The sequence below is a fragment of the Maniola hyperantus genome, chromosome 5, assembly GCF_902806685.2.
Source record: "Maniola hyperantus chromosome 5, iAphHyp1.2, whole genome shotgun sequence".
In the NCBI taxonomy this organism is placed as follows: domain Eukaryota; kingdom Metazoa; phylum Arthropoda; class Insecta; order Lepidoptera; family Nymphalidae; genus Maniola; species Maniola hyperantus.
This window is the reverse complement of record NC_048540.1, coordinates 6,957,189-6,980,856: the sequence shown is the minus strand read 5'-3', so window position 1 is coordinate 6,980,856 and position 23,668 is coordinate 6,957,189. Positions and strand designations below refer to the sequence as shown.

Genomic DNA, 23,668 nt, shown 5'->3' with positions numbered 1-23,668 from the left:
CACCACATTAGTATCTACGTTGCACCCATGCGAAGCCGGGGCGGGTCGCTAGTGAGTGATAAAATGATTGATGCAGCAGCTAATTAAGTACATTAGGCATAAAAATCGTATTGCATCGGATATCCGTCAGTCGCAGATTGATTGTTACTGCTGCCAACAAGTGCTCTGAATGGTTTCAAAGTTGAAAAGAAATTGTTTTATCATCCTTAACAATTTTATTATAATACGACTACCAACCACTCACGTTAGTAGATATAAATACTAAAAAGTTTAAAATAAAAATTCGAAGATTTAAAAATAATGTTATGGAAAATTTGTAGTCCCTAAATACAAAATATCAAGATTATTTGAAAATGTAAACTTTAACATGATTTTTTGTCAAAAATACGAAACTTTGCTATCTATGCAGCGAGCTTGCGGCTGGTTCCATTAAGCTGAAAGCTTTCAACTTTATTATCGATATTCCATTTTATAAAATGTACGGTACAAGGATAACACGCTTAATAACTATTACCCTTAAATATCCATCGACGATGAAAATTATTGACGATCATCATAAAAGGCCATGTTGAATATTTTTAATTAAGTCATTAAATTGAAATAATACCTTCTGAAACATATTCTTTATTAAACTTAACATTCATGGTACAAACCAAGCGAAGCTTCTTGTTATTTTATCTCGACTTAATGTAGGCCTGTACAAACTGTACCTAAAGGCAAATGAAAATAAAATGTAAACTATTTAAATCATCCCCGACAGGCCAAAACTACCATAATATTGCATTGAAATTGGGATCGAGTCCATAGGACCAGTGCAAATAATATAAATATCAACTGGATGACTGAGATCTCTACACCTGGCTTCGAAAACAGTTGATATTCCTAAAACGGTTAAACAGATTTTCATCAAACATACCTAAGAACCATCTCGATTAAACAGGCTTACGAATAAAAGAAACCGCATTCAAATCGGTCCATCTCTTTGAGCGCTACGATACCACAAACAGATACACAAATATACCCCTCTAAAATAATAAACTCATGGGTTAGTACGCAACAGGTTGTGATGTACACATCCGCACACCCGCACGTCACCCGCGCTATCCCGCACTGGGCTAGTGTGGGGTCTATGCGGGTGTGCAGAGTATCCCCACTCTGATTGTTATCTTGACCCGTCGCGGACTAACACCTCTGAAATATATTTTTAACTACATGATGCCCGCGACTTCGTCCGCGTGGATTTAGATTTTTTGAAATCCCGTGGGAACTCTTCAACTTTCCGGGATAAATGCCTATGTCCTTCCCCGGGATATAAGCTAACTCTGTACCAAATTAGGCTTAACGCTCAAGGCACAAAGCGAAGCAAAGCGTTTTCTTTTCTAATTTTATCTCCACTATGTAATGCACAAAGAGAAATAAGCCAAATTAAACAATCTTTTTTAACGTCAAAGCTTTAATTTTAATGTAAGAAACACAATGTAAGTATTAAATGAAAACAAACTCGACTGTCTTGTCTTATGCCATTAGAGCGTTCAGAACAGAACAGAATATATTTTTATTCAAGTGCTTTTGAATCGTCAACTAGTTTAATTTACCACTGGTTGGGAATGCCGTTCCTACCGAGAAGAACCAGCAAAAAACTCGGCGGTTGCTCTTTTCGTTTCCGTTTCCACCGTCCATTTTTATCATCAGGCTGTTATAACTGTTTTTAGGGGTCCGTACCTAAAAAGGAAAAAAAGAACTCTTATACAAAAAGCGTACAATAGTACCCAATTTGAACAAATGATTTGAATTTTGAATTTGTCTGTCAAGAAAACCTATAAAATAAGTCAAATAATTTAAATATATTAAATAACTTATCAAGGGGTTTAAATTAAAAAAAACTTATCCACAATTTACGGGTTCCTAAATTGATTTCTGATTTTAATAGTCAATATAGGTTCTGCATTTCGTCAAATTCGTTGATCTGATAAAACCTAAAAATATGTTTAAATTTAGATAAGACTTTCAAAGTCCACAATAATTAACAATCCACAATAATGAGAAAGTATACAATAGTACCCAATTTAATTAAATTATTTGTTTTTGAACTAATTTAACCTGCTATAGATATTTTTTGCTGATCGTGGAATTTAACTCATGGAATTCCGAACGCGTCCGAAAACCTCCCACCATAGTTGATAAATTAACAATATTTATTTTTATTTTATCAACAGAGCCACCTGCCCATCATCTCTATTCCACACGTGGGAGACCCTGCTCCAGGAAGTAGAAGCCGATGTGGTCGGGTACAGCAACGCTGCTTCTGCCCTAGAACGGGTGGTGGCTACTCCGCTCATAGAGAAGACCTTCCACATGAAGGTGCAGGCGAGGAAACTCTTCGCGCATCGAGAGGGCTGTGAACTGATTTTGAGTAAAGCCGATGATCAACTTAACAAGGTAATATTAAAAGTAAATTAACGTAAAATGCTATATAAAAGTACCTAGCTTTATTTTCTTTTCACAAAATAGTACAAATTTAATTGGTAATTTTTATTTATTTATTCAGATACAAGTTAGCCCTTGACTGCAATCTCACCTGGGGTAAATGATTATGCAGTCTAAGATGGAAGTGGGCTGACCTGGAAAGGGTATGGCAGTTTTTATAATGTTTTTCCACAGATATAAGTAAATTTTGTGATTTTATAAATCGCTTGGAAGTTTACAATAATTTATTAAATTTAGTTTTTGAATTATCATGCAAAAAGTCGAAAAAATACGACTGTAGTACGGAACCCTCATTGCGCGAGCCTGACTCGCACTTGGCCGGTTTTTTAAGTAGGTACATACTTGGTTTTCGTCAAGCATTTCACGTAATTTAAAAAATACTCATAAGTAATGGTTTCAGGCTTATTTAGTGGTAAATACTAATTATGGGCATTAATATCAGAATTACATACTCTAATAAATTAAAATGTAATCTGTATCCCACAAACCTGTGTACGGCGACCACAAACGTGATTGCTTTCTGCCCAAGGGAGCACATCATGTCATTAGCTTTGCGATGTAACACTTTGTAATGTGATATTGGCTTTTATTTAACTAAGCAATTATTGAATTCTGTTCATTCACCTGCCTAAGCTTGTAATTGGCTTAAATATGTACCTAAGGTACCATAATTGCGAACATATGATGCGGCTTTATTTTACACTAGCTTATGCTCGCGACTTCGTCCGCGTGGACTACACAAATTTCAAACCCCTATTTCACCCCTTTAGAGGTTGAATTTTGAAAAATCCTTTCTTAGCGTCCGATAGCGATCCGTCCACAGTCAGTCAGTCAGTTAGTCAGTTAGTCAGTCAGTCAGTCAGTCAGTCAGTCAGTCAGTCAGTCACCTTTTCCTTTTATATATATATAGATTCACGTTTGGTTTTGTCAGTGCGTTTTAGTGTTCTTTTATTTTACTTACAAAATAGACTTGCTCTTGACGACAATCATTCATGGTACCTACGTTTCCTTGTAAGACCCAGCTTTCTCTTTCTCATAAAATGATTGTCCGTAAAAATTATTGTCAGAATATTGTATGAATATTTCAGGATACCTACGCACTATTTGTACTTAAATAAATTAGGTTTTTGACCTTTCATCATATTAAATTATAAGAAGCTCTCCACGTGTATAAGTCAGAAAGGCCTGCCCTACCTTTTAATTTACCACATACCTACCCATACAAAACATTTATGTGCAATCATACTATTATAATAGGTAGAATATACCTACGTGGAAAATTAATTTGCAACCTACGGAATAGAATGACAAAAGGATGCCTATAAATTCATGAAATTGATTAATTTTACAGAGCATATAACTAAAACACTAATCTTTTAACAAGCTTTTGTCATACCTCATAAGCACAGCTTGACTATTTATAAATAACAGGACACTGGCCGGACAGAAAGCTGATTCATTTTTCAGGTTTAAAAAATCCTGATTGACATAAATATTTTTAAATTCTATGCGAATATCCTATCCTATGCGAATATCCTATCCTATGTGAATCCCAATCTAGCTTAATGGGCAAAGTTCGAAAAACCATGATAGACTTTGGGGACCCAAGATGCTTGCTAGGTTGCAGTGAGCCACTGCGCGCTGGATTTTTTCAGGCAGCGCAAGACCCTACATGAAGTGTCGACGTCCCTACATGAGTCCTTTGTCTATCATCTATACGTTGACGATGATGATGATGATGATGATGAAGCAGTTTTAAGCTCAATGATATTTTCACAGATTTTTCGTATGAGGACCTTCTTAAGCTTGGGTTAAATCCATGTATAAAATATTTCCAATTAATTATTTCCATGTATCACATAAACCATAACAATAACATTTCAGTCATGCTCATGATTGTAATTGGACCAAGTCACTATAAATTATACCACATTTATAGACCTTTTTCCGACATTTATTATTCTGCAATACGTACATGTAATAGCTACATTAAACGTGAGGATGGTGATAAAAAGGATAGGTACCTACCTATATTTTCACGTAATTGTATGAATATTTTTATAGCGCTTGTAATGTTAGCGATTAACTAAACCTAGAAGTGTATTAGACTGGATGGGCCGGAACCGTGGGAGGGTCAGTTTTAGGTGATATTTTGGCCCCGCCTCTAATGGACGCAATTTTTTTACAAAATGCGTTGCGATGTGGTTTAATGCGACCCACCCAGCAAGCCTCCTCCTTAAGACTACAAACTTCCGCGGTAGACAATCGTAATTCGTATAAACACAGTGCTGACACAGAATATAAATAATTACCTAATATCAGGGGCCAGGGCTGATCACAGATTACGCACGCGCTCCACATGCCGCCTATACGTGGCACGCACTTACACTTGGTTTCAGGTAAAAAGAGCTTTACCTTAAACCTGCACAGTGATCTATCGATCTATTAACGTAGGCGTTTCTCGCGTAGTATGAAGAAATATCTACATATGAGCTGAATCCTTTCCAATGTTTCAAAAGTCACGATATAGCTGAACGGTTGAGGAGCGGACTGAATTCCGAAAGGTAGTCTGTTCAAACGGGAGGGCCGTTGCACTATTGTCGTACCTTCTATTCCAAGCACAAGCTATCAGCTCAGTTGGAGGGGAAAGGTGAATATTAGTCATGATTAGCATGGCTGATATTCTATAAAAAAATGTCGTTCAGTGCTCTTTTTACCTGACACCAAATATACTCCTATGTCATTTAAATTCGACGTTGAAGCATCAGGCTACGTACGTAGCCATACTGCAGGTAGGTTTACCGTTCCACTGAGACGTGCGGTAGTGCACGGATTGCAGGAGGATGAGAGTTGACGTAAAAATCAAAGAATTCAACGTCACTGATATCCTCCCGCAACCCTACCCTACACGCCGTCTCACTCAAGCTAAAGTGAATTAGAATGAGAAAACTCTCGGTTTAGTCCTGAATCGACGATATTATGTCAAACATTAGGCTATGGTAACGTAAAATAAAAGAAATATGGGGTTACTTTAAGGCTACCTGCATCAAATGTACTAGCAATTGACGCCTGCCAGTGACGTCGAAGCCACGACGGTTTGTTAGAAGATCCCTACTGTCGTGAACTGTGGTCAAGCGGTACACATATCTGAAGGGAAATAGGATACTAATCAAGTTATCTGTTAATTACAGAGTCGTCAAGATTACCGGACAGCGTTCCTCAACTACTGCAACAACTCCAACCCAACAAATCTGGCGATGTACTACGATTCGCACAACAACTACGTGCAGCAACTGATGGCCACCAACGCCATGATAGAGCAATACCATAAGCATACATTACCTACTATTTTGCAGGTAAGATTTAATTTAATTAAGTAGGTACCGTCCATTACAACTAGTAGCTCACCCCGTTCAGTCGGATAGGTTCCAGATTTTAATATCAAGCATACACGACCATATTTCAGAGAATATAGAGGGTGTAACCAGAACGCTAGCAAAAACTTAGCGTTATTGTTATACTACCTAAAAAGAATCCAATACCAATAACCATTTGTCCCATTTTGTAGTTTTAGTGATTTAGTATTTTTCAAACCGGTAATATTTTTCAATAAATTATATTAGTAGGTAGGTAGTAGGTACTCATTATACCTACCCGTAAGACGTATTAAAAATTGTCTATAGGTACATAGTTAGTCGAAACATTTTTAATTCAGCCGGAAAACTTCTATGGTTTGGTCGGCATAATCTTTATCAAAAGATGTCAATATTTGAAACGAGTTCATTTTTGTGTGTCTACTATGCGATATGAGTTTTCCGTGAAAAAATCTTTTCATATTTCCGTCCGTATTTCTGTAGATTATTCCTTCCTTTACAAATATTTTTATACATCGGATCTATCAAAGCAGAAAATCTCCGCGAAAATATTTCGATTTATGCTCAAGCTAACACGCGTCACCAATTGCGACATAACACGCCTTTATGAATATTCTACGCTTCAACAATAATATTATTCAATAGTTTTTGGCTCAATTTCCATTGCGGTAGGTTTATTATCACAGAAAGAAGCTGAGTTTAACAGATCAGCAGATATCTATTGGGAGATCTTAGCAGATATCAAAGTGACGGTAGTCTTAAGAGAAGTTTCCCTGGCGCGCTTCTCAGCGATCTCCATACAAACTTAGGTTGGTTCTTGTTGGAATTATATTAAATCTGGCAAATCACAGGCACAAACATTAGTTCTTTGAATGTATCTACAAAATTCCATTGAGTTTGATAATAGTGTTTGATTAATCGTGCATAATGTCGAAAAAATACGACTGAAGTACGGAACCCTCGGTGCGCGCGTCTGACTCGCACTTTGTCGGTTTTTCATAAGTTATGAATAAATATTATTTTCCAAAATAAGGTCCAAATCGATTGCCTTTTTAAGTCTCAATAATTTCAACTAAGTTATCAACTCCACCCGTTTTTCTAAATTATCTAGTTAGGTTAGGTTTAGTAAGGTTAACAAGGTTTTAGTTTAGTTGTTGTTAAACTTGGTTCTTTTGTAAATTTTGGTTGCGCCATAATCAAATTTCCAAAAATCCTTTCCTATTCACCTTTTTATAATCCTTTACCTATATCGGCAACTTTGCAATCTACCGCGAGATGGCGCTACGCGTCTCAAATACAGAATTATTGCATATGGAAGAAGATCGCCCGCGCCCCGCGCAACCCGCAAGATGGAAGATCGAAGATGGCGATCGGAGACATCAAGTTGATAGTGTGTGCACCGCTAGTTTAATTATTATCGAAAAATCCGCATTCTTGTCCAAACCGCTATAATAGACCAAATTTACCGTGAAATACGCGTGTGCCCAAATCTAAATAATTATAAATAGACTGTGTCCATCGTGAAATAATCGCCAAAGGTGTCTTGGAAGATTAAAGGCCAGCAAGGATATGTGAGAACGCCGCAGCTGTGATGTCAAGGTACGCCGATTTCCTTTTCTGATTCCCAAGTCCCTTACGCAGTCAAACCCACCAAACTACAGTCCACAAGCTCCCCTGTTGCATTGTCGCGAAGCCCTGTATCGAAAAGGGATACGGGCTTCGACTCCCCGCGCCGCCATTTTTGGCTCCAATCGAACCGGAATGAACACGTAATTTTGTTAAAATATACGTAATTACCTATTATTAGTTATTAATTAACGTCCCGCTATATAAAATCTTATAACTTAAGCAAACAAATTATTTCGTTTATCCCGCGCTGCTTAAGAAATAGGGTTATAATTTTATAGGTCAACGTTTCATAGTTTATAATATACCTACCTCAAAAGTAGATAGGTAGGTACATATTATATTATTCGTGGCTAACCATTTGAAGTGCTTAGGTACTTATTTGAGTTGTTTATTACAATTTAGTTCGAAAATATTCTGTAGGTAACCGAAGTACCCACATACTTTAAATAAATTTACTCGATTCGAAATAATAAAATTATATACTTAGTCCGCGTAACTTTGCTTCTTCCCGCTTAACTTGTATTGTACCTATTAATAACCTACTGTTTGATGATCATCATCATCATCATTAGGCACGATATTTACACATTAATATTCTCTCGATCTAACTATCGATTAATATTCGATTAAAATGCCGAAAAATGATAAATACGTAGATTCGGAAGACAATGCCGATGTGCAACTTATTTTATTGGAACAGCGACGCAATACCATATTTGCTTGTTTACAAGAAATTTACGATCTATCAAAAGACATAGCGAATAACCCGTCGCTGCGGGAGGATTTCCTCGATGCTAGCAGCAATATCGAAACATTGCGTTCCGAATTCAGCAAAATCGTTGACGATTACAATAATCGATTATTGTCGTTATATCCGAAAGCGACTCCGGAATTGAAGTGTTTAATTTCTTTCGAGCGCCTTTATGGCAGAATTAAACGTTTGGTTTCGCAATACGGCGAAGGTTCGAATAAGGTTGATAGCGAGGAGATGCGGCGACTTAAGCCATATCTGCCGCCGATTCAGCTAGTCTCTTTCGATGGAACTGACACAAAATCTTGGAGTCTCTTTTACGCTAATTTTAAAACTATCATACATGAGAACAAGTCTCTTACAGACGCCGAAAAACTATATTATCTGTTGGGTAAATTGTCCGGAAAGGCGAAATTAGCCTGCGCCGGCATTACGCCGTGCCCGGAAAATTATGAATTAATTTTCAAAACAATTGTTGATAAATTTGAGGATAAACGTTATTTAGCTACATCGTACTTAGATCAAATTTATAATATTAAGGCGATATCCACCGCAACTTCAAATAATCTTGAGAGTTTTTTAGACACGTTTGCCTCGTCCACCGCCGCTCTTCGAAATTTAAAGTTGGATGACCTCGCTGACTTTATATTTCTATACATTGCACAAAAGAAATTGGACTCTGAAACAGTTCGCCTATTCGAGTTGAATAAACGAGGTACGGAGATACCGTCGTATGACGATTTCATTTCTTTTCTCCGCGAGCACATTAAAGTATTACAACGCACGTCGGGAAAACCTGAAGTTCCGAAAAGCACGGAAAAGAAATCGGATACGGCATCGAAAGCCTCAAAACCAAATAAACCGACGCATACATACGTAAATACCGCGACTTCGCCTACGCAGCCTCTATGCTCGCTTTGTAACTCACAACACGAACATTTGTACACATGTTCTGCCTTTCATAATATGGCAGTTAATGATCGTTTTAAATTTGTTAAGGCGAATAATTTATGCGTGGGTTGCCTAGGAAATCATAGACTGTCTAGGTGCGGCTCGACCGCACGCTGCCGTCGGTGCGGCCTAGCTCACCATACGCTAATTCACTTTGATAATAAGTCTTCCGCATCCGCAAATTCCACATTCGCTAAGCCCGCACTCGCTAATTCCGCACTCGAAAATTCCGCAATCGCAAATTCCGCACCCGCAAATTCCACGTCCGGTGACACTGCGCCCCGATCGGCGCCAGCTGCAGCCGTGCGCCTTACCGCTACGACTAGTTCGCCTGCTGTTAGTAATACGGACAGGTCGAAACCCATAACCACACCCGTGTACTCCAATGATGTCGCGCTATGTTCTTTGTCAAATTGTAATATTTCTCGTACACCTACTACGGTGTTGCTCGCTACCGCACGCGTTGTTGTTTTCGATTCGCAAGGCAAGGAACATAGGGTGCGCGCATTATTGGACAGTGCCTCACAAAGTAACTTTGTCAGTCGAAATCTATGCCAGCGGTTGGGTCTAGATTCAAATCAAAACCCCACGTGTTCTGTAGTCAAGGGGATTGGGGGTACTACTAAATCAATAAAGGGTTCGGTATCCATACAATTCTTTTCTAGGTTCGATCTTAGTGTTTGCTTCGAAATGGACTCGCTCGTTGTAGACAAGATTACAGAACGCTTGCCCACTGTGTCAGTAGATATCTCGACTTTAATAAATTTCAATAATTTACCTTTATCTGACGACACATATTTTAACCCGGGAGACATTGATTTATTGATAGGAGCTTCAATCTTTCCTCATCTTCTACTGTCTCGCAAGGTTCAAGGTCAGTCGGAATGTCTTTCGCCGCTAGCTCTAGAAACAGTTCTAGGCTACGTTATCGTTGGTTCTGCCCCTGCTCGTGTTGATAGTTACGAGTCAGTTTCATATTGTTGTGCCGTAGATCCGTTAGACGCTGCTGTGCGTAAATTTTGGCAGATAGAAGAAATAAACGCTCCGCAACCACTAAGTCCAGATGATAAGGTGTGTGAAGAGATTTATAGCAGCACAACTACTCGCGAGGCAGACGGACGATATGAAGTCGCACTCCCATTCAAGGGAGACGTAATGTCGCTAGGGGACTCTTTTCAGAAGGCAAAATCTCGCTTCTATTGCCTAGAGCGCAAAATGTTAGCCTCACCTCAGCTAAAGGAGGCCTATGACAGCGTCATTGTCGAGTACCTAGACAAGGGTTATATCTCGCTTGCACCTCCAGAAACGGAGGCAACGAAAAATTTGCCCTCGTATACGATTTCTCACCACGGGGTTATAAGAGAAGATAAGGTGACCTCAAAATTGCGTGTCGTATTAGACGCTAGCTCTAAAACGACTACGCAAGTTTCCCTCAATGATATTCTGCATAGCGACCAGAATCTACAAGGTAATCTATTTCATATTCTTGTTAATTTTCGCTTATACCGCATCGCTCTTTCCGCTGACATCCGTCAAATGTTTCTTTGCATTGGGATTCGACCCTGTGACCGTAGGTTCCAACGCATACTATATCGCTTCACGACGCAGGAACCTTTACAGGCATATGAATTCAACCGCGTCTGTTTTGGGCTCAAATCTAGTCCCTATCACGCCCTCCGTACCGTAAAACAGCTCCTTGCCGACGAAGGAGCTTCCTACCCACGGGCTAAGGAGACTGTCGACACGGGTTTATATATGGACGACTTTGTCTATAGCATCGACAGTGAAGAGGACGCTATTTCCACCGCTGCCGAGGTGATTGCTTTAATGAAAGCAGGTCAGTTCGACCTTGTGAAATGGACAAGCAATTCACAAATGGTTTTAAATTCCATTCCGCCGTCGCATCGTCTTTCTGCTATCAAGGAGTTCGACGATTCAGAACCACATAAAGTACTCGGCTTATGTTGGTCACCCGCTACGGACTATTTTAGTCTCAAGATTAGTATACCCGCTGAATCTTGCACAAAGCGCACCATTTTGTCATGTGTCGCTAGAATTTGGGACGTCATGGGTTTCGTTGCTCCCGTGGTCTTATACGCTAAACTTCTCATCAAACAACTTTGGTTGTGCGAATGTGATTGGGATGATGTACCACCTGAACACATTGCTCAGCAGTGGTCCCGTTTCAAGGCAGAACTCCCCCTGCTTGGTGAAATAAAGATTCCACGGCACGTTGGCGCCGTGACCGGCGACATTATTACCATAGTTGGGTTTGCAGACGCGAGCGAAAAGGCTTATGGAGGCGTTGTATACTTCCATGTAAGAGACAGCCAAGGTCGTCGCAAGAACGCTTTGCACCTAATATCCGCTAAATCTAAAGTTTCACCGCGTAAAGTAATATCTCTTGCGCGATTGGAGCTTTGTGCAATCTACGTACTCAGCTGCCTAATTAGAAAGGTAATTGAAGGATGCAACAACCGCATAAATATTGACCGCGTTTTTGCATTTTCGGACTCAACGGTGGCGTTGTGTTGGGTGCATTCCTCGCCCCATCGTTGGGACACTTTCGTGGCCAATAGAGTCACCAAAATTCAAAATGAATTTCCCGCAGAAACATTTGTTCATGTGCCTGGCACTGAAAATCCCGCCGATTGTTTGTCGCGAGGGCTTAGTCCCGCACAAATAATCGATCACCCGCTTTGGTTCTGTGGTCCACAATGGATTCTATCAGATCCGAATCTTTGGCCTGTTACCGCTTTCAATCCTTCCACGGTGGCACAGCCCCCGGAGGAAAAGAAACATGTTCTTCTCATTGCTGAAGACAGTGAAGCGAACTTAATAACTTCGCTCGCTGACCGCTTTTCGTCGTGGTCGAAGTTCTTACGCTGCGTAGTTTTCATCTGCCGTTATACAAAACTTCTACCGTTACGTAGCACTATAGTAGCATCGGATTTAGATTACGCTGAAGGCTTAGTATTGCGTCAGGTTCAGCAATCGCACTTTACTAACGAGATTGCTAACTTGCAGGCAGGCAAATGTTGTAGCCCAATGTTTCAACGCCTTAAACCCTTCCTACAAGATAAACTCGTACGGGTCGGAGGTCGTTTGAGAAATGCCGATATGAGCTTCGATAGTAAACATCCGATTATACTTCCGCGAAAGGGTCACATTTTAGATCTTTTAGTTGACTATCATCATAAAGCAAATTGCCATGCTGGTCCAGACCTGTTGATGTCCATACTTCGTCAAAGGTATTGGATACTGTCCGCTCGCAATTTAATTCGGAACCGGGTACATAGATGTCGCCCCTGCTTCCGACTTAACGCTAAGCCGAATTTTCCGGAAATGGCAGATTATCGCTCTTGTCGAGTCACGCAAGTTGCTAAACCGTTTGTGCATACGGGCACAGACTACGCAGGCCCCTTTAAAGTGACTACCTCTCGAGGTCGTGGAATTCGATCGACGAAGGCATACGTGTGCCTTTTCGTGTGCTTGACTACTCGCGCTGTGCACATAGAGGTTGCTGGCGATTTAAGCACAGCTAGCTTTCTAGGAGCCTTTAAACGTTTTCTGTCTCGCAGGGGTCCAATTTCGCGCGTGCACTCGGACAATGGCTCGAATTACGTTTGCGCTAAGCGCACGCTTTCAGAATTACACAATCTTTTACTGTCAAAACACTTTAAGTCTGAATTTGGTCACGTGTTAGCTGAAAACCGCATCGATTGGTCGTTAAATACTCCGGCTGCCAGTCATTTCAATGGTAATTGGGAAACTAACGTTAAAAGCCTTAAGGCACATTTATACCGCGTAGTGGGTGACCAAATTCTGACGTTCGAAGAATTCAGCACGGTGCTCGCTCAGATCGAGGCAGTGATGAATTCCCGGCCGTTGTGCCGTACGCTATCTAATGATCCGTCGGAGCCTCTCGCGTTGACACCAGCGCACTTCTTGACTCTTACACCTTTGAAGTACTTACCCGCTAAGGAGATAGAAGAAGGTCCGTTGCATTTGCTTTCGCGACAAGAATTAATCGATAAACTTGTCCAGTCGTTTTGGAAACGCTGGAAGGCTAATTATTTGCACACATTGCAGATGCGAAGCAAATGGAACACGCCTACTAACCCAATCGCGAAAGGTGACGTCGTAATACTTATAGTCGATAACGCACCACCACTTCACTGGCCGTTAGGGCTGATCGAGGAAGTCTTCCCGGGTTCTAACGGCGTTATTCGCGTTGTCCGCGTTCGTACTGCTACGGGTTCTTATTTGCGTCCTGTAGTACGTATTTGTCCTTTACCTAAAGATTAGTTAGTATATTATAGTCGCTTAGGTTAGGATTCGCTTTAGTTAAGTTGTATATAGTTTTCAAATAGATTCGTAATTAAAATTTCATTATCTGTTCTCAATTCGTAAATTTCGCGTTATAATTTTGAAGGCAATGCTTCAAGCCGCGGGGAATGGTTGCGCCATAATCAAATTTCCAAAAATCCTTTCCTATTCACCTTTTTATAATCCTTTACCTATATCGGCAACTTTGCAATCTACCGCGAGATGGCGCTACGCGTCTCAAATACAGAATTATTGCATATGGAAGAAGATCGCCCGCGCCCCGCGCAACCCGCAAGATGGAAGATCGAAGATGGCGATCGGAGACATCAAGTTGATAGTGTGTGCACCGCTAGTTTAATTATTATCGAAAAATCCGCATTCTTGTCCAAACCGCTATAATAGACCAAATTTACCGTGAAATACGCGTGTGCCCAAATCTAAATAATTATAAATAGACTGTGTCCATCGTGAAATAATCGCCAAAGGTGTCTTGGAAGATTAAAGGCCAGCAAGGATATGTGAGAACGCCGCAGCTGTGATGTCAAGGTACGCCGATTTCCTTTTCTGATTCCCAAGTCCCTTACGCAGTCAAACCCACCAAACTACAGTCCACAAGCTCCCCTGTTGCATTGTCGCGAAGCCCTGTATCGAAAAGGGATACGGGCTTCGACTCCCCGCGCCGCCAAATTTAATTATTGACCACATTCTTGAAAGGATTCAAGTTTTCCAAAATTAATACCTACCTATTACGAGTGACAAGCATAACATTTTTCGCCTCATTTCTGTCGTAATAATAATGATAATTAATTGATGGACGAAGGAACTGTAATTCCAATTTAATAAATGTGATACTTGCTTCGAAATCGCTTATCATCAATATTCTGATAGACAATCAATCTTTGTTAGCAAACTCAGCCAAATTCATTGAATGCTTCAAATCTAGTATCACCTGTAATCTATAAATAGTATCTCCTGACCGAATTCCTAGAAAGCGGTGATAGCCTAGGGTTAAGACTTTGACCTCCTGGTCGGGGGGGCCCGAGGTTCGATCTCGGGCACGCAACTCTAACTTTTTGGATTAATGTGCGTTTTAAGCAATTAAGTACTTTCCGTTCGCTCTTCGATGCCATCTTGATCTGTCGCGGACTATAGATAGGTACTTCAAATCTGTAATTAAAAACTCGTGCAATATTTCATTAAAATCCTTCATAACGAATCAACATCCATACTTACCTAATTAATATCATATTCAGAAGTTACAGACTAGTTAAACTTTCACAGTTTAATGTTCATGTAACTTTGCCTGCACAAAGCATTTTCCTCCAAAACCGGACAAAACAAGAACAAAATGATGCAAAATTTAATTAGAACTGAAACTGCCTTCGAAATCATGACTGAGCAAAATTCGGGTAGGTGTTTAATCCTCGTTAGGAAACTCTCCCAATTTTAATGTAATGCGCGTCCATTTAACTTCGGCCGGACAAAGTTTCCGTTCTTCTAAACCGGAAAACTTATTAGGAAGAACAAAACGGCTCACGTTTTAATTTCATTAATGAATCTATATCTATACTCTATGCTAATATTATAAATGCAAAAGTGTGTCTGTCTGTCTGCTACCATTTCACAGCCCACACAATTAACCGATTTGGTTCAGAGATATATATCCCAAGGAAGGACATAGAGGCTACTTTTGGTCCCGGAAAATCGAAGAGTTCGCACGGAATCTTAAAATTATTTCAATCTACATACTATGAAGTGTCGGGCATCATCTTATTGGTACAGACTTACAACAGACAGCTTGCATATTGTAGACGGACATAGACAAAGTACTTTTTATTCCGGAAAATCAAATCTTTGATTTTCCGGGATGGAATGGAAATTCAAAATGGAATTTCAAAATACCTAAATCAATCTTTCGAAGTCACTGTTCTAGTAGGTATGTTATTAAAAGGTATTAAAACTTAAAAGTTAAGATTTGAATAGGATATATACTCGTAATAAAAATAATCATTCTGAGTTATAATGTTTAAACAACTGTGTAAAACATTAATTTTCCTACTACACTTCTTAGCTAACATAACTTAAAATCATACTTGGCAAAGCATAAAATGATGACGAAAACAGTCTGGAAAGTTGCACGGTAAATATAATTTTCTGTTTGGAAACAAGAAACTAAAAGCATTTCGAAACAGCATATTTGAAATGGCTTCTTTCTCGGTGCTTTGCAATGTCTTGTAATTGCGTGTAATTTCATACACAAAAGTATTATTATAATACACAAATCATAATACGTGGCTACATCATAACATAATATCTATCCACTCGACTGTAAGAATATCTATTAGTACCTCAACCTAGTATAATCTCTAATAAGTATTTTATTTCCGAAATCTGAATTCTGCTCTTCAAGCCCCTTTAATCTCGGTATGATAGGAAGATTCAAGTCGAATAGAAACACGGAATGATTTTAATTAAAATGACGTTTCAGCGCTTTGGAACTGGGATTAATGCAAGATTCTGCATATTTGATCCAGATATCTTCAACTAGGATCTCTGGTGCTTTACGTTATATTTGAAACGCGTTGTATGATTTTCGGTAGCTCTAGTTTAGGTTTTGATATAGGTAATCCCTCAAAAATATTAGTTGAAACCTTTTTATATATATTTTATTCTACACTCTATAATTTATTTACTCTATTTAGGTAAGCTTTCATGGCCTCGCGCAATTAATAGCAGTGTATTAATTTCAGGAGCTGGAGGAAATTTTGACTGATGTTACAACCGCCGTCAGCGACGCCATTTGTCAGGAGGGTGAAATTATGACAGACAAGGTACTGTATACTGTGCATACTGTGGTAGTTATTAGGGTTCCGTTGGACATTTTATAGATTCATCCATCCGTCCATTCATCCGTCTGTTCATCTGCAGTATGTCTGTGTGTCAGTCAGAGCCATTTTAAAAATAATTTATAACAGTAAAGTTAAAATTTGGCATAGTTATAGTAACCCGTTACCGTTCCGAAGAAGCGTATTTATTATAATTATGAAAAAAAATTGTTTTACTCTCTGGAGCTATACTTACCTCGTTAAATAGGCATTTTAATATCATTATTAGGTTTAATGGCCCATGAATTGTAGCACAGTATGAACTAACGCCGTGGAAATCATAATATTATCAAAACTTAATTGGGAACACCGCAGAAGCAATCTGCTCTGTTTCGTTCAAGCAAATAAAAAAATGATTTTATGCATTCTAACTTCTAACCGCTTTTTATCTTTCAGAGCACCAACCAACTCCGGCGATACGAGTCTCTATGCGCTCAAGCACGTGCTGTGTCGAGCACGGCGGACTTGGCACACCTAGCACGCACTCTACTCACCATCCAACCGCCGATAAGGACCACTAAACGAGCCTTCCTGCCGCCTTATCCACCCGAGCCTGACGATCCGCCATTGGATGTTCCAGCGGTAATATTATATTTTTTTATTTCAGGTTAAACTCGATAAGTCGTGATGCCTGAAGATTTATTGGCGATCAATCACTTACGTAGGCAAAATTGCTCAGCTTACAACACCGACGCAATTTCGCTCGCTTATTGGTCTTAAGTATATCGGATATACCTAATTTGGAGAGTGAGCGCTACTCTACTTTATAACCTCGTTCCTCCTTCACCGATCCGACACAGAACAGCAAAAAACCGAATTGGCATTTGTATGTGACCGACGTCCAATCTTCACACAAAATGTTTTTGCTCAATGTTTCAGACATAAATCGTATTCGATCGTAATATTAGCACAAGGTTTATATGAAGTAAATTTTTTAAGAAAGAAAATCTACCGGAAGAGTCGGATATTTTGATGGCTTTTTTGTATTATACATCTCAATACCCTTCTGATTTTTTCCTTTAGTGAATTGTACCCGTGCGAAGCCGGAGCAGGTCGCTAATAAATAAATTTAAAAAGGCAGTTTTAGTCAGTACCATCTCACTCGCCACACTATAGTTAACCTACGACCTTTCAGATTTCAGTCTGTCTCCTATACCATGGAACAGCAAGCGCTTAGTCTCGCAAACCACCATCCCATCCCCATCCTAGACATAAGTACATATTATAGTTATCTCATTAGGACTCTCCTGTAAGGACAGTGTACAGTTTGGTATATTAATAAATAATAAATAAATAATCTTCAGTTTGAAATTTGAACTTAAGTAAGTAAGTTACTTACTTAATATTAAAATATCACAATAAGTAGGTATATTACTGCAGCCATTAGGATACCGGATGCAACCACAAAAGGAAGTTTGAAATAGAGAAAATTACAAAAATATGGTCTCTTAATTGGATTGTATACGGACGAACGGAAAAGTAAATATTTCTTAGCTCTCAATTCAGTCGACGACGGACCAAACATCCAATTAAACTCGTAAAAAGATCGAATTTACTTTTCTAATTTGTTAGGTTGACGTACTTATTTACTTTTTAACCTTTGAGTGGTAACCGGCTTACAAACCCGACCTAACTCAAACGTGATGAACTGAATGATGAGTGAGGAATTTTAGTCAGATGAGATTGCCCGCAGCCACAAGACCCGAAGGTCAAATAACCGCTAAAACCATAAAAAAAGGTATTTTTCACTTGTCGATACTGAAAATACGTCTGACGTCAGGACCATCGGACGTATTGTGAAATTGCGCAATGCTTTTATGTAAAAAAAATACAAAAAAAGCGACTTTCAAAAACCACAAACACTGAAAATTAAAAAATAATTTATTTTATTAACGATACACAAGACACAAGAGTTCTATAATAATACTATTTTTTGGAGCCGGTGCCAATTGGCTTATTAGCTGCGTTTTAGACTCCACGATGGCACCTGATTGGCACCGACCCCAAAAATATTTTATTCGATTTTATTTTATTTGTAAAAAAAATATTTTACAATTATTCTTAATGGCCTTCTTTAATACCTACAATCTACATGTATTAAAATATGATATGCCTGGTTAAAACCTACTGTTTACTGAGCTATAGCACTGATCGCGAGCAATTTACTAGTTATCCATTGAGGAGTTCCATTATTTATCTTCGAAGATGTTCATCAGATCTTCACCAAATTTATATAGGACCACTTCGGACTCTTTCAAACAAAAAAAATCCAAATTGGTCCAGGCGTCTTCGAATAATTGGGGAACATAACTACATTTTAAAAAAAGATTCTGACGAGTTGAGAACCTCCTCCTTTTTAGAAGTCGGTTAAAAATAACGAAGATCTGGCACGCGCTGGCTCTCTCTCTATAAGCATAGGTTACTGCCAATATCTGCTGATGTAAGCCCCATGTTTTCTATACGCTCGTTGCAGCCAAATCTTCCTGATGACGTCTCACAGATTTTCCGTAGGTATTGAAAAATGCGCTGCTAGCGCTTTTTGCGGGTACGACCACCCTGTCATCACCGACGTCATCAACAACCGATAGACGTCCACTTCTGGACATAGGTCTCTTGTAGGGACTTCCACACGCCACGGCCTTGCGCCGCCTGAATCCAGCGGCTACCTGCGACTCAACTGATGTCGTCCATCCACCTAGTGGGGGGGTGCGAGGTTGCATTCTGGCACCTTGGAACCCCGTTTATCGGTTTTTCGAATTATTTGCCCCGCCCATTGCCACTTCAGCTTTGCCACCCGCTGAGCTATGTCGGTTACTCTGATGACCACCCTGTACCAGTAATAATTTCAAAGATTATCCAACGTGTCCCACAACGACCACTGCAATATTTCCTTACAATGAATATTGTGTCGAATCCTATTTACCGAAATAGGTACGCTCGGATAATTTATGACGTATTTATACAATAACCTATCCTATTGTGAGAATTTATCGTATCGGAATTGAGTTATTGTTGTTATATTGTTAAAACTTTGCAGAACGAGCATGATTCGTCATTTTATTCTATTACTTAGCTGTTTTTAGGTACCTCAAAAGGAAAGAGAAACCCTTCGTGCCACCATACTGAGTGTCTGGCAATGCATTACGTGATTTCTAATCTAATATTTATTTATGAGCATCTGATAGCTCTCTAAAACAATGTTTGTAGGTATTATTCTTGCTGATTTAAAATGACAAGCGAAAATAGACAGCTTAAGTTATTTAAGAGTAAAGGCGTAGTCTGAATTAAATAACTTTTGACGACAGATTCGACGACGACAGATAGGTTTTCAAGAGTAAAAGGGCTGACCTATATTTGATCATTTGCCATAAAAACGATGTCCCTATTGGCTAACTCATTCATCAACGTAGCCAAGAGATTTAAGTTAAGAGCATTGAGCTCAGGCAAATAACTTCACTTTAATAATAAAAATAAGGATTCATAGCGGAGGGGATATAGTCATAGAATGTAAATAGGTACATTGTTGGTCACGAAAAATCATTGTACTTACTTGAAAAATATGCAAAATAAGTAATAATGTAAGTAGGTAGATACTTATATGTATAAAAATGAGATTTCAATGTTTTCGAGTATGTTTTTAACCTTATTCGTATAAAAGAATTTTGCTAACTAATACAAGAAATATGCATTTCAAAAAATCTCCTTGAAATGGAAATCCACTGATACAAATAAAATAAACTATAACTTATTCCCGCGACTTCGTCCGCGTGGACTAGGTACATACAAACCGCCTTAAGGGTTGAATTTTCTAAAGTCCTTTCTTAGTGAATGTCTTCGTCATAATAACTATCTGCATACCAAATATCAGCCCGATTCGTCCAGTAGTTTGAGCTGTGCGTTGATCTGATAGATCAGACAGTCAGTCAGTCAATCAGTCAGCGTTTCTTTTTACATATTTTAACCTAAAGTTTTTCTCGTTTGTTCTATCTTGTGTTGTCATTAAGTTTACGATTGTTACTTGAATTTGTTAGTGTTTTTAAATATTTAATCATTCAATCTACTCTGATGTAACTAGGGCTCATCAACTAAAGTAAGTGCTACTTAAAGTTTGCGGGTTGATTACTCGATTTGCACACGGGTTAAGTTTGTTATCTCTACGTCCAAGCCTCGTGTGAGTCGTGCTACGTCTTAACTTACCTAATTTACTAACCTATACATAATTTTGCATATTCATCAGTTACACGAATCGCCTACATAATATTATATTCCGACCACGTCAAATATTGTTAATTAACTTGTATATAAACATAAATACTATTCTGTATGTAATTTATGTATTACTATCGTGCTGATTTTTTTAGTAAGACATTTTAGACTTTAGTAAGTAGTTAGTAATTAGCTGAAACATAATGATTTAACATTTTCAATCATTCTGCCTATACCTGTACCTACTGTAAGGTATAATAGGCCTGTTACTATTACATTCAAGTTCAGCTGTAATACGTACGTAGATTATTCAACGTGGGGTAATGTAATGTCTTATGTCACGGGCGCCGACGGTCCCAAGCGTAACGAGGGATCTTAGAGTAACTCCCGAGCGTAGCGAGCGTTGCATCTAGAATCCTGAGTGAAGCGCGGGGTTTAGGGGCGCCCAAGACTAAGACAGTATTATAAGTTCAATACTCTACTCTTCACACCTCGCAAGACAATAAAATCAAAATCCTCGTATGCTTAAATAGGAACCTACCTATCTGTCTTCAGAAATTTCTGCGAGCTAATCGTTTAATTTGAGCATTAATAGTTTCCGGAGTTAAATTACTGCTGCTATTTTCGCCACTCTACATTTTTAGTTTAAATTAAATAAATAATTAATTTCAATAAGTCACACCACAATAGGTACAACTTTTCCGAGATCTTTTGATAGTTTTGATCTCAATCACCAAAGCCTCATTATTGAAAACTCCCTAGTTTTCAAATTTTCAATAATCTATGAGGCCATGTTAATGAGAGCGACGCCATCATACGTCGATGCGAGACAGCAGTAGCAGCTTGAACTAAAAACTATTTGTAAGGTGTAAGGTTCGGGTGCGGGATGTTCTAAATTCAAACAGTAGGTACAACATTACATCCCTTAAGGCGTGATGGATTTCAGTACAACATTATAATCCGGTTAAGTCATAGGAATTTTATGACGTACCTTAGCTAACAGGTCTGTAATAAGGCATTCTAGAGCGAGTGGTGTGAAAAATATTTTTTTCAGACTTTGACATCCATTTACATTTAGTTAATAACTATCCTCAGTAAATAATGTGTAGGTACCAGTATTTCCAAGCTTTTTAATAAAACTAAATTAGGGTTTAGCTTCTCTTTGATGTGAACAGTGGGAGTAAAGTAATTAAATAGTAACAGCAAAAAATAGTTAGAGGTTTAAAAGTAATTAAATTTCTTTTATAGGTAGATGTTGGTAGGTAATTGAAACGTAGATGAAAAAGGTTTCTTGCGAGTTGATGTCAATGCCACCGCTCAAAAGCACTATCGACTTCGTCCGCTTGGACTACACGAATTTCAAACCCCTATTTCTTCATCTTATGGGTTGAATTTACAAAAATCTTTTAAATAATAGCTATCTGTATGCCAAATTTCAGCCCGATCCGTGCAATAGTTTGAGCTGAGCGTTGATAAATCAGTCAGTCAGTCAGTCAGCTTTTCCTTTTATAAATTTAGATACTTATTACCTATATACTTAGTAGGTTGTAATCTATATTCCAGCATCCATTAGCCTGGAGAACTCACCTGTAGGACATAATTATAGGTAGTAGTACTTATAGGTAGTACGCGACAGGTCGAGATGTCAATTGGGTTGGGGACGCCCCGCACACCCGCACAGCCCCGGCGCTAACCCGGTGCAGACAAGCGCAGGCGCCGTGCGGGGGTGTGGGGCGTCCCCCCGTCTCATACCCTGATTGCCATCTCAATCTGCTGCGTGCTATAGGCGTTTTCGAAAGCGCTTTACCACATACACACGGTCCCTCCCTTTCCTTATCTACCCACTTCCGGAAACCTTATATTATACACTTCCTACGCGATTCTCTTTACAGCCGTAGTACACCTATTATTCTATTATTTGCTGTTCTTTGTCTGTGAAAGTCCCGTCAAAATAGGTTCAGCCGTTCCGAAGATTTGCCCGTTCAATCAGGGAGACAAAATTTTTAAAAACGTGTGATTCGGTTATGTTTCAGTTCAAATAACCATATATGAGGAAGTTATTCAAAATTACAGACATGGTGTATGGGATTAATAAAAACTGCCATAGGTACTCCTTCCAGATTAGCCCGCTTCCATCTTAGAGTGCATCATACCTTACCACCAGGTTAGATTGCAGTCAAGTGGTAACTTGTATCGGAATAAAAAAAAAAAACATAAGTACCTTCAATTTGATTTATCAGTATAGATATAATTATATTGAAGTATAGATATGTGTAGATGCAAGTGGTCTGTTTAACTACAATCAAAAATATGTTATATGAAATATTCTGTCCAGTTAAGATTTTGTCTGTCTTCAGGAATGTATGCCACCGGTTCTGCGTGGAGAGATGCTGCTGGATCGGATGGCGGGTGGACAGGCGCGCCTCAACTACGAGCAGCTCCGAAAAGACGCTATAGATTTAGAACTACAAATTAAACAATTACAGGTAAAAATATATAAATCAAAAATAATAAAGTAGAAAAAGTGCAATTCATTGCAAGTGGTTAGTTGTGACTTATGAACCCAGTATGTTGTGAGGTTCTTAACTTCCTATAGGGCATATTCCACCTTCCTAAATCCTACGTCCTAAATGGTAGGTATAGTTACCGTCAAACTAGCCAACTTTGCCATCCAATGATATTTTGCCCAAAAACAATTTATAGCATCATTGAATGGCAAAGTTGGCTAGTTTGACGGTGACTATACCATTAAGACGTAGGATTTAGGAAGGTGGAATAAGCCCTCATATGAAGTTTGTAATCTGTCGATATAATATTACTTATGTATTGCATTATTATTGGAAACATTGTCCCTACTTAGTCTTATTTGACAAATACATAACAACGTTGCCAGTTAACTTATCGACATAACATTATTACAGATAGATCGAATATAGGAATCCAACCAAACTAATCGGCTGAAACCGGCAGAAAGTCTGGATTACTTACCCGCCATCAAAATCGAACAAATTTTGGTTTAAATCTTGATATTATATCAAAAAAAATTACACAGCGAA

The 23,668-nt window shown here is 38.9% G+C and overlaps 1 protein-coding gene across 16 annotated transcripts in view; it reads left to right on the top strand.

The window, feature by feature from the left end:
• The window catches only part of Stacl (Stac-like), a 194,977-nt gene that overhangs the window by 100,361 nt on the left and 70,948 nt on the right, over positions 1 to 23,668 (top strand). For all 16 annotated transcript variants that reach the window (XM_069498855.1, XM_069498846.1, XM_069498841.1 and 13 more), the window contains 5 exons: positions 2,217 to 2,439; positions 5,679 to 5,843; positions 16,272 to 16,352; positions 16,803 to 16,988; positions 22,970 to 23,098. In XM_069498855.1, coding sequence (XP_069354956.1) covers positions 2,217 to 2,439; positions 5,679 to 5,843; positions 16,272 to 16,352; positions 16,803 to 16,988; positions 22,970 to 23,098 — 784 coding nt within the window. The remainder of the gene's footprint in view (positions 1 to 2,216; positions 2,440 to 5,678; positions 5,844 to 16,271; positions 16,353 to 16,802; positions 16,989 to 22,969; positions 23,099 to 23,668) is intronic.